General features: G+C 35.0%; 1 protein-coding gene across 1 annotated transcript in view; it reads right to left on the bottom strand.

Moving 5' to 3' along the window:
• Positions 1-675: 675 nt before the first annotated feature.
• The window catches only part of LOC125049948 (transcription initiation factor TFIID subunit 1), a 46421-nt gene continuing 30434 nt past the window's right edge, over positions 676-16662 (bottom strand). The window contains exons 28-34 of the mRNA XM_047649492.1: positions 15645-15787; positions 14687-14852; positions 9470-9526; positions 8514-8600; positions 2590-2726; positions 1704-1832; positions 676-992 (exon numbers count right to left, since the gene is read on the bottom strand). Coding sequence (XP_047505448.1) covers positions 918-992; positions 1704-1832; positions 2590-2726; positions 8514-8600; positions 9470-9526; positions 14687-14852; positions 15645-15787 — 794 coding nt within the window. The 3' untranslated portion in view covers positions 676-917. The remainder of the gene's footprint in view (positions 993-1703; positions 1833-2589; positions 2727-8513; positions 8601-9469; positions 9527-14686; positions 14853-15644; positions 15788-16662) is intronic.

The raw sequence follows: 16662 nt of genomic DNA, 5'->3' as shown, positions 1-16662 counted from the left end.
GTGCAAGTGCGGTCTCTCGTACACACGAACATAGTGTCTAATCATTATAGAGCACTAAGACTGTTAATGAACATTACCTTAGTTTAAGCTATTAGTATTAGAAAATTAAGTCAACTAATATTACTTATTAGCCATAATTATTGTATAAGCTAGATTGTAATTCATGTAGTCGCACTCTTTTTGTGAACTTTATGATTTAAAAAAAACGTAAAGGTAGCCTAATTCAAATTAGCTTGTAACATCCCTTTCCTTAAGAAAATTGTAAAGGTTGACCCTTTATAACTGACCTTTCCCAACGTTGCTTAACTTCGGTAAGTGTATTGTGGTTTCATACCACGTTAAATACTGTTTAGTTTGCTTGAAAATTAGGATAAAGACAACTTTAATTAAAGGGTTATTTAATTCATCAAGTAAATATAATAATCGTAAAGATGGTAATGCAATAAAAATTAAAGTAATAGCAGGTAAAATAGTTCAAATAAGTTCAATTAATTGACCTTCTAATAAAAATATATTAATAAATGTATTAAAAATAAATTTATTACTAAAATAATTAAAGTATAGTACTTTGTTTTATTTATTATGTACAAAAATAGTTTCTTTGCTATAAATAAATAAACAGCTAAGTCTAAATCGACCCTGAATAGTCAAAATAGTGCAAAATAAAACAAATAATTCATAATAATTTCTCTTATAATATTACAACCAAATTTGATTTATACAATCATAATAATGGACTAAGAACAAATTTCTAAAATGTATTAGTACTATTTTATCATGTTAGCCACGGTGGTACGTATACGTTCAAAACGTATACGCAAAGTGTCCGTTCGGCCAAACATTTTGTGTACAGCAAGAGTTTTTTTAATTAAACACGAATTGTCCTTAGTCCACTTATATATTTACTAAGGAAGGATCTAGAACCATAGTCCATCTTCTGGTTCCTCTTCACTGTCAGTCACTTGAAGGTCATCTTGAATGGCAGGCTCCGGCTGAACCAAGAAGATTTAACAAATGAAAAAGCTTTTAAACGGAATTTTCTTATATTAAAGATCTTAATACCCAAGTCGACGGCGTGTGTCAGGCACAGAAGGCTGATCACCTACTTGCCTCAAATGATCATGAAACAGATACATAAATCTGAGGCCCAGACCTAACAAGGTTGTAGCGCCAATGTTTTTTTTAAGCTTTTGCATAGCTTTCATCGAGTGCTTTGAGCGCGGCGAACAAATCAAGAAATTCCGTAACGAAAAAAAACCTAACACACGATGACGTAATATAGGTGCGGCCAATACGCGTTAGAGAGGGACAGACCGCATACTGCGTATTCACATCTCTCTGACGAGATCTGTGACGTAGCGTAAGCGCGGCCGGTGCCGCCGGTACGCGTTAGAGTGAGACAGACTATATAGGCGTGTTAGTCTGGTAGAGTGGTAGATAGAATTAATAGGAAAGAAAAAAAATACTGCATAAATAAATAATTATAATTGCATAAGTTCATAAAAAATGCTATGCAATAGCTTTACCGCGGCAGTCCCCGAGTGCCACACGTATTTGATTATTATTTATTCTATATGTATTTTTATTTTGCCCTCAGTTATAAAAAGTCTTATGAAACCTTGAATCTGACATTGCTTATAGAAAATGATGAAATTCACATATAAACCTCACAACTCGATAGTAATTATAAAATAAATACGAACCTGCCAGTTTTCAGGCGGTTCTTCTTTGAACCGCGGAGGCTCTGGAGGCATACCCGCACTGTCGGGTAATCCCATCCCCATGCTGTCCATGGGAGGGTCCATACTCATATCCAGATCTATGGGCTCCTCCTAAATATTGACATTGTATTGGGTATATTAGATTTCTCTTTGAGTTTTGAATAAAATAATTATGCAATAATAATGATAAGTGTTTCCGGCTTGAACTATGAATAAATAGTTCCAGCGGAAATGAGGGTAGGGGGCCGTTCAAGTATTACGTAAGCACTATAGGGGCGAGGGGGTGTCTTTGATTTGTCTGTGATTATGTCAACAGTAATTATTTACCTTTTTACACATATTACCCACACATTGTCTTTACTTGAAAACGAAATGCATTTTCGTGGATTCCTACAAAAAATTAATACGTTTATGTACTATTATTTTTGAGAGCTTTGCTTACTTTTGCTAACAAGAGGAGAGGGGGGGGGGGGGTAAATTGCAGTAATTCTGCTTACGTAATACTTGAACGGCCCCTATCATTCAAACTTGAAACCTGCCCTTTAGGCCCGAATTCTAGAACGTCAATCAAACTTAAAGCTAGTTTCAAGAGCTGTCAAACCATTTTCCCGTATGAAGATGGAGATATTTGACATCGTTAAGACCTTGGAATAACTTGGACCTTAGAAAGAACGATTAAGTTTCATTGTAAAATATTCTGGTTTCAATTAATAAAATGTATGTGCGTAAACCAAACTAAGCGTATAATAGGATCCTTCCAGAAAAGAACGAACAAATTCTGAAAAGGCCGGCAACGCACTGGCGAGTTCTCTGGCATTAATTGTCCATGGGCGGCCGTTTGCCCTCTGTTAAATAAAAACCTAAGAACCTTGATAGGGTAGGAGTAATGCAGGTTGTGATTCTCAACGTCAACCAATTCGTCTGAACGCGGAGCGTCATCCGGTACTTCTCTCTTTATAGAAACTCCGCCCATTCCGCTCACACCGCTGCTGCCCGCTTCTTCATCTGAAAAAAATATTAACATTAATTCTCTACGTAATTGCAATTGTTACGAATGGCAACATTATTGATCATATAAAAACTATTTTTTGGCCTAAACGTCAAGATACCAGGCCATAAACTCCAAAATGACTTAATAATTTATTTATTTATTTTCTCCACATCACTATCTTTACAGGCTAACCTAATACGTGTGGTCCTTAAATATAACATATCATAATACAAATAAATTAAATCACTCCCTGTTACATTTTGTATATAATGATAAAGAAATGCTTAAAATTGGTGAAATAATAATTACTTAGACTAAAGGAATGAACGTAAATATTTTTAAAATATTGCATAAGTCTTGAATTTTATTATTACAATAAATTGTATTATTATATATGTAAATATTAATTATAACATATAACATAAAGTGCGATTTTTGTGAACTCACTCAGGGAACATGTAAAAAGATCTGTGCCGTCCGCTACTTCATTGAGTATATGTAAGGTGCGCGTTATCGCAGCCTAGCAAATTATGTATGTTAATGTATGTTATCTGATCTATATCTACCAAATATGTAATGCACCAAATCTATATATATAAAAGAAAGTCGTGTTTGTTACAACACTTATAACTCGAGAACGGCTGGACCGATTGCCATGGTTTTTGATTTGTTGGATTTGTTTCCGTCCCGAATAGCAGAATAAGCAATAAAATATCGGATAAGTTATCGAATAACAATAAATAAATTAATTAATTTTACGAATGCAAAAATCATATGGTGCCATCTGTTGACAAAACTACGCATCATTTTACGTCGAATTCGTGTCAGTTCAAGAAATTCCGATCTTGAGGTGAATGAGGAGATGCATAACCATGCTTTGATCCTGATCAAAAGATGTTGGATATCAGAAAGTGCTTAACATGCAGTATCGCCATATTGACGCTAGAGAGAAGATGCCTAATGTGTAAAACTGCCATTCTTCTTTCGCAATGGCAAGCCATAAAACATTTCTGTATTTGCAAAAGAGTTGTATTAATGTAATACTTAACATTAATGAAATCCTAAAATAAGTTAAATTAAAGTTTCAAGATTCAAGATTCAAAGCCTTTATTTTTAACTAATACAAGAGAACAAAATATAAATGTATATAAAAAAAGAAAAAAAAGTTTAACAAGCACAGCTGTCCTCTTGTATAGCTTGCCTTTGTGGCACAAAGGCCTCCTCCAACTGTTTCCATTCCTTTCTATCCCTGGCAAGTCTTTGCCACAGAGGACCAGTGGCTTTTTTAAAGTCGTCAGCCCACCGGGCACATGGTCTTCCTCTCTTTCGCTTGGTGTTGTAGCGAGGTGTCCATTGGGTGACTTTTTTCGACCATTTTGCTCTCTGGCCTCTGAGCAGGTGTCCTGTCCATCTCCATTTAAGCCTTTTGGCTCTGGTCATTGCATCTTCCCAGTTGGTGATCCTTCGGAGATCTACAGCTCTTTTCCTATCATTCCGTGTGTACCCTAGTATGCTCCTTTCCATACTTCTCTGGCAAGTCACAAGCTTTTGACTTGTGACTTGCTTAGTGGTCCAAGTTTCGCAGCCGTACGTTAGGATAGGTAAGATACAGGTGTTGAAGATGCTCCTTTTGATCCTAAGTGGGTAATTTTTATTCTTTAGGATGTGTTTTAATGACCAGAATCTTTTCCAGGCATTTGAGGTTCTTCTCTCTATTTCCTGATGGGCTTGTTCTGTCATGGAGATGAGTTGTCCCAAGTATATGTAGGTTGTCACATATTCTAGGGTTTCGTTCTCTAGGATAATAGTATCTGGTGTTCTGTTTGTCATGGCTTTTGTTTTTGATTTGTTCATTGTTAAACCCACTTCTTTGCTTTTGGTTGCCAGTTCTTCGATCATAGTTTGTAGTGTTCCCGGGTTGTCAGTTATGAGCACAATGTCATCTGCAAATCTCAAATGGTTGATCCTTTCTCCATCTATGTTTATACCGCAATCTTCCCAGTGTAGGTTTCTGAAGACTTCTTCCAACACACTAGTAAAGAGCTTAGGCGAAAGAGGGTCTCCCTGTCTGACTCCTTTTTTGAGTGGGAATGATTCTCCCAGCATCTCCAGCTTCACCCTGGCCGAGCACTGGCTGTAGACATTTCCGATGAGTCTAATGTATTTCCCTTCAATGCCTTGGTTTTTTAGCGCTCTCCAAATGCATGGGTGCTCCAAAGAGTCGAAAGCTTTGCTGTAGTCGACAAAAGCCAGATACAGGGGATATCCATATTCCTGGCACTTTTCGACAATTTGCTTCAAGGTGTGCATGTGGTCTATTGTGGAGAATCCAGACCGAAATCCGGCTTGCTCGATAGGTTGTTGTTCGTCAAGTTGTTTGGTGATGCGGTTGAGAATGATTTTTGCAAAGACTTTATACACGTTGGACATAAGACTGATAGGACGATAGTTGCTAAGGTCTTCTTTGTCTCCTTTCTTGTGGATTAGGATTATTGTGCTTTGTGTCCATTGTGTAGGTATGTATTCAGTATCTAATATTTCATTGAATAGGTTTGTTAATGTTGTTAGTGTGTCCGGAAGTGCAATTTTGATTGTCTCATTTGTTATGTTGTCGGGGCCAGGGGATTTTTCATTTTTCTGTGTCAGGATTGCATATTCGACTTCCCTTTCTAAAACAGGTGGGATAGGTTCTTCGTGTTCTGGGTCAGGGTTGGCATATGTTTCGGAATTGTTGTCACATGAGTACAGTTCTTTAAAGAAGGATGTTGCAGTATCTAGTATTGTTTTTCTATTTGTAACTAAGTTTTTGTCCTGTTTTTTGAGTCTTGGTATCCATTGTTTAGGTGGTTGTAGTTCTTTTAGGGCTTTCCTTATTCCTCCTGTTTTAGTAATATGATTTATTATGCAGTCCATTGTTTTTTTTGCTTTATCCTTTTTTATACTCTTGTTAATTTCTTTGCTGATCCTTGTTATTTCTTTTAATATGTCTTTATCCTTTTTGTTCTTGAATAATTCTTTTCTTTCCGAAATTAGTTGTTTGGTCTGTGTGCTTAATATTTCCTTCGTCTGTTGTTTTGGTTTTTTAGCTTGATACATTCTGTTTATTTCTTTATTGTATCTTTCCTGCATTGCGTTCGGCGATTCTAGCAGATGGTTTGCGTCTAATTTGGTAGTAAGGGTGTATTCCTCAGAAGGTAGCACTTGTTTGTAGCGTTGCCTAGATTTAACCTGGTTTTTGGAGTGTAAGGTTGCTCTGACCATTCGGTGGTTGGTGTAGAAGTTGAACTGGTTGATTACCTTTACGTCTTTGAAAGCTTTGGGTTGATTGCTTGTTATGAAATCGATTTCGTTATGGTAGCTACCGTCTGGTGACTTCCAGGTCCATTTTTTGCTAGGTTTTTTCTTAAAGAATGTGTTGAGGATAGCCAGGTTGTTTTCGTGACTCAGATTTACTAGTCGTTCTCCGTTATTATTTCTCTTTCCTATGGTGTATTCGCCGATGATATTTTCTTCTCCTGATCTTTGCTTGCCAATTTTCCCATTGAAGTCTCCCATAATTATTAAGTTTTTTTCTGTTACATCTATTGTTTTGGATAGTTGATGATAGAATGAGTCTTTTGTGGCTTCTTCTGCTTGTTCTGTTGGTGCATACACTTGTATCAAGGTCCAGTGTTCTCTATAGCCTGTTATCTTTATTTTTAGGATTGCTATTCTTTCTGAGATGCCTGTGAATTCTAGTATGCTGTTCTTGAGTTCCTTTCTGACCATGAAGCCTACTCCGTAGTGTCCTTTTGTCTCTCCAATAGAATATAGAATGTAGTCGTCATGTTCAGTGATTTCTGTTCCTAGTCTTCTGACTTCGCTAAGGCCTAGAATGTTCCATTTAATGTTCTTGAGCGCCTCTTCCAGTTCCATAAGTCGATCGCATGTTCTTAGTGTTAGTACGTTGAGCGTGCCGATATAAATATTGGTGTTTATTTGACTTCGTTGCTTAGACTTTAGTAGGTTGGGCTTTGGTGGGTTTGGATTTGGAAGGTTGTGTTTTGGCCGGTTCGTTTGCTCCAATGTGATTTTCAGAGATCCCTCTCGAGGGTCAGCTGGAGGGCTGCGGTCGCGCTTCCCCACGGAGACCGCTGTCCGGCTTGGGGAAAGGTATATTTTGTTGGTTGTTTGTATTTGTTCTTTGGTTTTATTTTTGTTTTGATTCCGGGGACCGCTGTGTACTAATTGTTATTGGTTAGATGTTTCTGAAATAGAATTTGTTCTGTGGCGTATCATTTTTTCAAATGCATTGGTTACAATCATTTTCTTTGGCTCCGTCTGCCTTGTACCTCCATAGCAGTCAGATTGCGTTGGTGTTTTAGATGGTGAGCGCTTCCTTTTCTCAGTTGCCTTGGTTGAGTTTGTTTCCTTTATTATGAGCCGATCATATCGGATGAGAGCCAGATTTCCTTTCTTTCTTTCTTCTTGTTGTAGGGACTTTAATTCTTTTCTCTTCTGCAGTACTTCTTTGGGGTAGTCTTCAGACACGTATATGTTTGCAGGGAATCTTTTGTTGTTTTTTAAGATTTCTATTTTTCTCCATGCTAGAGTAAACTTTATGAGAATAGGCCTGCGTTTCTGGTCGACTTTAGAGCCAAGTCTACGAGCTTCACTTATTTCCCATTTATCAAAGTTGTCCAACTCGCAATCTTTACCCACCTCGTTAAGGACCTTCAGGACCAGTTGTAGGAGTTCTGCATTATTGCTTTCGTTTTCCTCTACTCCGTGGAGTATTAAATTATTTTTTCTGACTTCTCTCTCCAGATTTTGCATCTTATTCTTCATAATTGCCACGTCGTTTTTAAGTATTTTATTCTCTTCTACCAACGGTTTCAGTTTTTCTTCTATTGTCGACGCCATACTTTGGGTGAGGCTTTTGGTAAGGGCAGTTGTTTGCTCACGAAATTCGTCCCTAGTATCCTTTTTGTTTTTATTCAGCTTCTCGTCAATTTCCATTATTTTTTCTAGTAGACGTGCCAGCTGTTTCTCCATGGCTGTGAGTTAGCGTTAGTACGTGTGTGTAAAATCGATTTTTAGTTGGCAACACTAAGTTAGCAGCACTGGTTGGTAGTTGGTATCACCGGTTGAAATTTTTTTTTTTTTTCTATGTAATATTTATTACATTAATCTTGCGGACACTGCCCTCTATTGACAATTAGTTAGATTAGTTACTTTATATTATTATTAAATATGTTTCCGTAATTGCACAACAATAAATGCTCTCTTTAAAAGTGTCTCAGTAAAAATTGCACTGCAATAAATGCTCTTCACAGTAATGTACGTTTCAGTACTTATACTTTATATTTAAGCAACTCACAATAACGGTCGTTGATCCAAAATAAACACGTATTAGACAGAAAAAACTGTCAATCTGGGATCTCAGTTCACTTACACAAAGTTTTTTTTTTTTTAGTTCACAATTTATAGTCACCAACACAAAATCAGTTTTGAAAAGTCGAACTATTTGTATAAATTCCGTACTCCACAAAGCACCTATCACTTCCAGAGATGGACAATTCACTAATATTGCCTTATTATTGCTATTTATGATATATTTCTACTTTTAACTATATTTAATTAATTATGTTATGAGGACACGATGTGTCTGTTATGACTACCCGCCCCGGAATCCAAAGTAAAAATATAAATTAAAGTAACAACGATATTATAAGGTTGTAGGGCGGAACGAAGTTAGCCAGGTCAGCTAGTAGTTAATAAATAAATAAATAATTTTCTTATCTTGATATTTGATTGATTACCTTGTCTAAGCGAAAGTTGCAGCATAGTACCATCCTTCTGTTCGACTTCTTCGAGGCCTGAGCTCCCGCTGTCTGAGTACTGAAGATCTGAAACCACAATATATTTTTAAAATTAACCTATACTATGATTATTAATTCCGTAGAATTGTGACATTTCATAAGTGTTGCTACTAAAAAAGTTCTCCACCGAAAAAGGGACAAATTTGACTTATTTGAGGGCAAAAAACAATGCTACGTATTTTTTATGTTTTACCTACAAAAAGTGAGTTTAATAACAAAAATAACAAATATTTCAAGATCACGAACAATATATCGAATATTTTTGAAAGTATAACACTTCTTTAGGCGCGTTATAAAAAATTTATGAGAGTGAAATTTTACGATGCGCGCGCACCGTGACACAAAATTAACAGAATGAAGTTGCCCACGGAAGATGCTACGGCATGGGACATAATTTAAAAACAACATAATAATAGAATTTATGTTACACTTAATGTAAGAGAATAATAATAAATATTTATTTATTTAATTTTTCAAATGTAAACTGAACCTTATTGACTATAATAACTCCTTTTCCAGTCTTTGATTATTTAATTGTAATTAATTATTTGCATGCAATCAATAACTATTTTTAATAATGCCAAAGAAGTATTCTAAACTTCTTAAGCGCGTACATAAGTACACGCACTCTTTTTTTATTACTTTATTTTATTCTTTAGCTGGCATCACTACTAATTCTAGGTTTAGTAAACCTTTATAAAAATAAAATGTTCTTTATTTGTGCGCTTTTGACTGTTTGTGATGAAAAGGAACGTAATTACCACTCGCCGTTAAACCACTTTTAATGTGGAGCGGAATAAAATGAGTACATTAACTATCAATAAAATGTATGTATAAACTCAGATTTATATTTTTATTGGAATAAATATCACCAGAAATTTCATACGAGTACATACCATCAACCAAACTGTTCTGATCCTTTCTTGGACGGCCACGTTTCCTCGGAGTCGCATCTGAAACGCAAATATCATAGTTCAGTTTCGAATGCGATTTCAAGAGATAAACACCGAAGAGATAAAGTGCGAATATAGTGAAGACAATTGATAAAGTACTGTGTGAGTGCGTGTAATTAAAGTAATTAGTGACACTATTTTGTGTATGTGTAATTAGTGAATTTCTGTGCGTAATTAGCGGCTTTTTGTGTAAACAAATTCCTCGTAGTTAGTTGAGAAAAAACCCTTGAAGAGATCTACGGTGTTTTCTATTCTATCCCTTAGCTCGTAATAATATATACATATATATATTTTTGTTATACATACGTAAATTATAAAAATAAAAGAATGGCGCTACAACCTTTTAGGTCTGAAGCCATATTTCTGTATCTGCTCCGTGATCATTTCTAATATAGTGATCAATCTTTTGTACCCGCCACATACCGTTGACTTTTTGGGTCTAATGTATGCCGGTTTTCTAACGATGTTTTCCTTACGTACGAGCGAGTGATAAAATGCGCATATAGACAGTCCATTGGTGCACAGCCGGGGTTCGAACCTACGACATCAAGGGAGCGTTCAAGTATTACGTCACGCAATTTTTGGAGATTATTGACCCCCCCCCCATGTTTCGTGATCACTTAGTGACTCTTTATACCTAAAAGTTACCATTATGTGGTGTAAAGTACTGGAAAGTCGAAAATAATATTAACAATAACGCGTAATTCAATCTCCGCCCCTCATCGTAACGTTTTACAAAAATACGCCCTCCCCCCCAAAGTTCGTTACGTAATACTTGAACGCTAAGGATCAGAGTCGCACGCTGAAGCTACTAGAACAACATTGCTCTCTTAAATAATTAAAAAATAAGCAGACTTCAATTACCTACTGTGCTTTTCCCTACTCTGATACTCTGTCAGAGGTTGAAAATAATCATATTTTTAAATTGAATAATACTATTCACATGTTGACATGTCGTCATAGTGACAAATTATTATATTTTGACACTAATAAGTTTGTTAGTTGTTCTAAGTTAACTCAGAGAACTTTATCTCTGTCTTTGGAATGTAGACGGTTGATTGCTATGTTAATAGCATACAATATTAACAAGGTTATAGCTAATATAACAAATTCTAGGATTAGTGACGAGACTGTGTTGCCTAGTTACACTAACAACACAGTGATTGATAATATATCTTTATGTTGTACGAAGGAGGGTCCACCTATAATACCAACATACTTGGAGGCCAATACCAGTCAGATAGAGTATACTCTTCCTGCTGGAACACATACCTTAGGTTATTCTACAACTATAGAGGTCACTCCGGATAGTACTTTAAACTAGGCTGTAAGACAACAGAAGTTAACCGTTTAAATAATCAATTATTATTTGTGGATAATAAAAAGGTAGCTTCTGGCAATTTAACATGTTTTAATAAACCAAAAGGAAAGCAACATACTTTAAGATTATTTCATCAGAATATTCAAGGTTGCTCTTCCAAATTACTGGAAATAGAAATGTTTTTAGAAAAAACCAAGTTCGATATTATTTGTTTAACTGAACATTGGTTAAATGATCATCAGATAATGTCTATTAATTATGAAAATTATTGTGTAGTTAGCTATTTCAGCCGGAAGTGTATGATACACGGTGGATCATTAATATTAATCAAAAATTCTGTTAAATCTAAAGAAAGGAAAGACATTATCAGATTGTCAGTTGAACATTCTATAGAATTGTCCTGTGTCGAGCTCGATAAGCATGTTGTAGTATGTGTTTACAGACCTCCGGGCTATCAGAATCTATCTGTATTTGATTCTGTAATGGAAGATGTGTTAAAAAAACTTAGTACTAGTAGTAAATCAATCATCATAAGTGGTGATTTTAATATTAACTTATTAGAAACAAACTCAAATAGTATCAGATTAATAAGTCTTTTTAAATCATTTAATCTGTCTAATGTTTTTATGGAACCAACTAGAGTGACAGCTTCTTCTGCCACTTGTATAGATAATATTTTTTGTAATTGTGATTACTTACATAAAGAAATTGTTAATAAATTGCCTTCTGATCACAGTGGACAAACAATAACGTTTTGTGCCTACATACCTGTACAAAAAATTCAAATAAGGTATAGGCCAATTACATGTAACAATTTAGAGAAATTAAATAATACCTTGACCAGTAAATTGTGTGTTCAAAACTTTAATAATATTTGGGACCCTAATGAGTTCTATGCGGAGTTTTTTACCTTGTTAAAATCGCAATTTAATGACATTGTTCCACAAAAGACAAAAAGTATTTACACCAAGTTCTTATTTAGTGATTGGGCGACTCCAGGTATTCGTAAGAGCAGGGATAAACTTTTTGAACTGTATGGCCTAAGGCAACATGTAAAAAATACAAACTTTCATCAGCATGTTGCGAAATATTCAAAAACTTTTAAAAGTGTGTGCAAAATTGCTAAAGCACTGTATATTAGTAATAAAATAAAATCAGCGGATGACAAAATAAAAACTACCTGGCAAATAATAAATAATGAAACTGGTAGAAAAAAACAGCGTAATACTGAATTTAACTTAGAGACTGCACATGGCCCAATAAACTCAAATGCAGAAATAGCTCAGGAATTTGAAAACTTTTTTATCAATATTCCCTTTAAAACTACCGAAGCTTTAAGTTCATCATCCGCACTTTCTTTTGCGTTACTTACGAAGAATGTAAGGGCATGCCCTACGGAGTTTCGATTTCAATATACAAACCCCCAGGCTGTTATAAAAGCTTTTAAAGATCTTAAAATTAAATCTACAGAAGATCTTTGGGGATTGTCTGTAAAAGTCTGTAGTTCTATCATCGAAACTATTGCGCCTTATTTAGCTTTCATATTTAACACCAGCATAGACCAAGGAGTCTTTCCGGATCTCATGAAACACAGTAAAGTAGTTCCGTTGTTCAAATCCGGTGATAGTAAAGAACCCAATAATTATAGACCTGTGTCAATTCTGCCAGCTCTCAGTAAGGTGTTTGAAAAGTTAATGCTCAATCAAATGTTATGTCACTTTAATAAAAACTCCATCTTTCATGAACAACAGTACGGTTTCACCAAAGGGCGTTGTACAACTGACGCCGGTGTCTCCCTAATCAAGAACATTTTTAACGCTTGGGAGGAAGCACAAGATGCCATTGGAATCTTTTGCGACCTTTCGAAGGCGTTCGATTGCGTAGACCATGAGACTCTTCTGCTGAAACTTAATCACTACGGGATTAAGAACAAAGCTCTGGACTTACTAAGATCTTACTTGAAAAACAGACAGGTTAAAGTTCAGGTTAACGGCATAAACTCGTTAGGGTCTGAAATTACAATGGGCGTTCCTCAAGGTTCAATATTGGGTCCATTCCTCTTTTTAGTATACATAAATGATTTACCCCAATTAGTTCAGAATAAACCGAAGATGGTGTTATTTGCAGATGACACATCATTGATTTTTAAAGTAGATCGACGGTCACAAAATCGTGACGACGTGAATAACTCTATTCTTCGGGTCCAAAATTGGTTTACGGTAAACAATTTGGCACTGAATGATAAAAAAACTAAATGTATTAGATTTACGTTGCCAAATGTTAAAAGTAAGGAATGTGACATAATGTTGAATGAAGGAAAACTGGAATTTATTAATCAAACGGTTTTCCTAGGCATTACGCTAGACGAGAAGTTACAATGGGGACCTCATATCACATCTCTTGCGGGGCGGCTGAGCTCAGCCGTTTATGCGGTTAGAAAGATAAGATATTTAACCAATGTAGAAACTGCGCGTTTGGTCTATTTTAGCTACTTTCACAGCATAATGTCTTACGGCATTTTACTGTGGGGTCGGGCTGCTGACATAGAATCCATTTTTATTTTGCAAAAGAGAGCGGTCAGAGCCATTTATAATCTACGTCGTTGCGAATCTCTCAGGGAACTATTTAAAAAGATTAATATTATGACAGTACCTTGCCAATTCATTTATGAAAATATTATGTATGTAAGAAAGAATCTACATCTTTTTTGTAAAATAAATGAAAGACATAATTTTAGTACTAGAAATAAAGATAAAATAGCTCAACCATCTTTCAGATTAGCCAAAGTTCAAAATTCATTTATGGGGTACTGTGTGAAATGTTACAATAAAATACCTTGTGACATTTTAAAACTAAATGAACGAAAATTTAAATGTTTTATTAAAAGTACACTTTGTAAACAAGCATATTACAAATTAGATGATTATATTCAAGATAAGAATGCTTGGAAACATGCTGGTCCTGCTCCATAGGACAATCCTATGATTGGCTCTATAGCCTGGACAAAATCAAATTGGTTGCTGATTTTTTGCTTTAATGCTACAAATGTAATTATTATTATTATTTTTTTTTTTTGTATCTCACACACTGTTTTGTTGTGTTTTTTTTTAAATATTTTTATTACTCTTTAATGTTAATATTCTACGGTTTCGATATTTGTAAATATGTGAGGAACATGTATACTAACTTTTCTAGTATAGTAGTTTATTCTAAGAGTACATTGTCTTCACATATAATTATTTAACAAATGTAACAAAATATTGTAAACCTATTTTAAAAGAGTAAGTGTGGAGTTTCTTGCCCATTCTTCTCCACACGAAACTACCTTTTGGAAGGGGCAACTAGAATCATCTTTATATTTTTTTTTTTTTTTTGACGTTCAAAAGTGCCATTTTAGATGGTCTAATTGAAATAAACGATTTGACTTTGACTTTGACTTTGACTGTCATATTTATAACTAAAAGCCGAAAAAAATTGTTTCAACTCATTCGTATGTAAGGAAAACAATATATTTTCCTATACAAACTCTTTTTAGATTTTATTTTTCTTCTTTGCCGTCTGATCGACGATGATTAATTTGTCACTTGACATAATAGATGTAAGATGTTTTAATTTTTCCATTGTATTATTTTATTTTATAAAACCTAGAATATAGGCTTTAAATGTTGTTTCTTTTGTATTCACAGGTGAGTGAATAATTTGTAAATATATATTTTTTATTAAATGTAAATTAATAGATATTTCTTTTGTAAATAAATCTTTTGTATTCACAGAGAAACTCAGTTGCGCCTTATTTAATCCCAGTACTCGTATAAGCGATTATACGTATATAACCTTACCATCTCCGTGTGACTGTGGCTTGTGCTTACGAGGTCTACCTCTGCCTCGCTTCACGTCATCATGGGTTGGCATTTCTTCTTCAGTATCCGAGTGGTCCACTTCCTCCAGCATTTTCTGCTGCACTCGCGCAATGTTCGCCTCTAATTGGCTCACGTGCTCGTCGAACTGAAATCGACGTTATTGCATTATAAATAAGGATCAGTTTTAAGTTCCGTTTTTTTAATTTTCATATAGAGTCTCCCGCTGGCACTAGGCCAACACTGCTCTACATTTTAATAGCGAGGAGAACTATTTTCCTTCTATATCTATCTATATTTATTAATTATTATTGTATTAATTCTCGATATTACTATACAATATATCCAACATGGCTCCTGAAATACAGTACAGTGTAAAGTGTTTATAACGTCATTAGTTTTAACGAGAAGCTCTCTATAACGTAAAAAGAGGTTAAATTTGTTTGGTTAACAGAAAACCCATAGGTTAATTCATTATTTATAACGCAACACCCATTATCTATTACGAAGAAATATTTCATATTGGGACATCAACAACATACTTAAGTGTAGTTGTTTTTATAATCAGCTTACAAAACTAACATTTTCAGGTGCCGAAATTTCTAAAAAGACACCTGAAGTCATTAACAGCCGTCTCGCCCTTGTTATTAATTGCATTAACACGTGTGCCATTATCCTTAGATTACATTGCCTGTAGGAAAGTTTGGTCTCAGTTACTAAACGCACCACCGTCACCTATCGTGTATTCAGTCGTAAACAAGCTTTAAAACTATCAAGATGGCCAGTAAAAGAAAAGTGTTATATGTTAACGTTCCCTGCCTATAACGAAAACTCCCTATAACGAAAAAAATATGGTCGTCCCTTGAAATTCGTTATAAAGTGTGTACACTGTACTATGTTTTTGGCAATAAATAAAATATAGTATATCCGTCAGTTATACCTGATCCAACGACTCCTGCGTGACCTGCAGCACGGCTTCCGCCTGCCTCGTGAACTGCGAATTCAGTCCGTTGTACGCGCGACAGTTGTCCACTAACAACTGAATGTCGCGTAGAAATTCAGCACGGCTGTGATATTTATGAGCTGAAATTTAAAAAAAACCTCGTAGATAGAGTCCTAATAATCTAAAAGCGCTTTATCTATATATGGGTGTTTCTCTCTTCTATCATTTTCCTATAGTAGTACAGTAGATGACCAGCATTTGTGGTCCAAAAGTGTCGAATGGGTCTAAAACATGCCAGTTAGTCATGATGTTTACCTTCATCAATTAATTTAGTAAAAAGTAAGAAAGTAATTATTTCGTTTTCCCTCACTCTTCTTTATTTTTTTTTTTCAAATAAATTATAGGCAACTATTTCAATTTGATATGTTGTTTTATGATAAGAAATGCTCTGCTGTTATCGGGAAGCTGGCAGAGAATTTTACGATTAAAAAAAATATACTTTCTAGACTCAAACAACCAGAACTTTCTAAAAACTATCAGGAACTATACAACTATTGTGTGCGCTACGTGGTAACTGCTCTGCTAACTTCACTTTATATGGTAAATTATAAAAAAAAAAAATATTGGTTGTTTGTAAAGTAGGTTTACGATCGAGATGTTTACGTGATAACGTCTTATTGGTGATATAAGTTTTTGGGAAGTAAGGAATTAATGAAGATAACAATTTTTTCAAATTTTAAATTACATCTATCGTTTTATTCACACTTTTGATGATAAATTTCGGGTGTAAAATGACAAGTTTACTTATTCGACTATGATATACATTTTTCTTCATACATTCACGGAATGACTGGCAGCGCTCGAGATGAGACGGGAGATCGGTCCGTCTCTCTCTCGTTATACCTGCGATCGCGCTCGTGAGGTTTTGGTGTGACACAAGTTTCTGAACATGTCACCCGACTAAAACGATTTTAAAGACGTTATCACGTCAAAAATAAAAAATCTGTTGTAATAT

This window comes from Pieris napi, chromosome 5 (assembly GCF_905475465.1).
Source record: "Pieris napi chromosome 5, ilPieNapi1.2, whole genome shotgun sequence".
NCBI classification, from domain to species: Eukaryota; Metazoa; Arthropoda; class Insecta; order Lepidoptera; family Pieridae; genus Pieris; species Pieris napi.
Note: the sequence above shows the minus strand (reverse complement) of the source record. Positions and strands in the feature narration are given on the sequence as shown.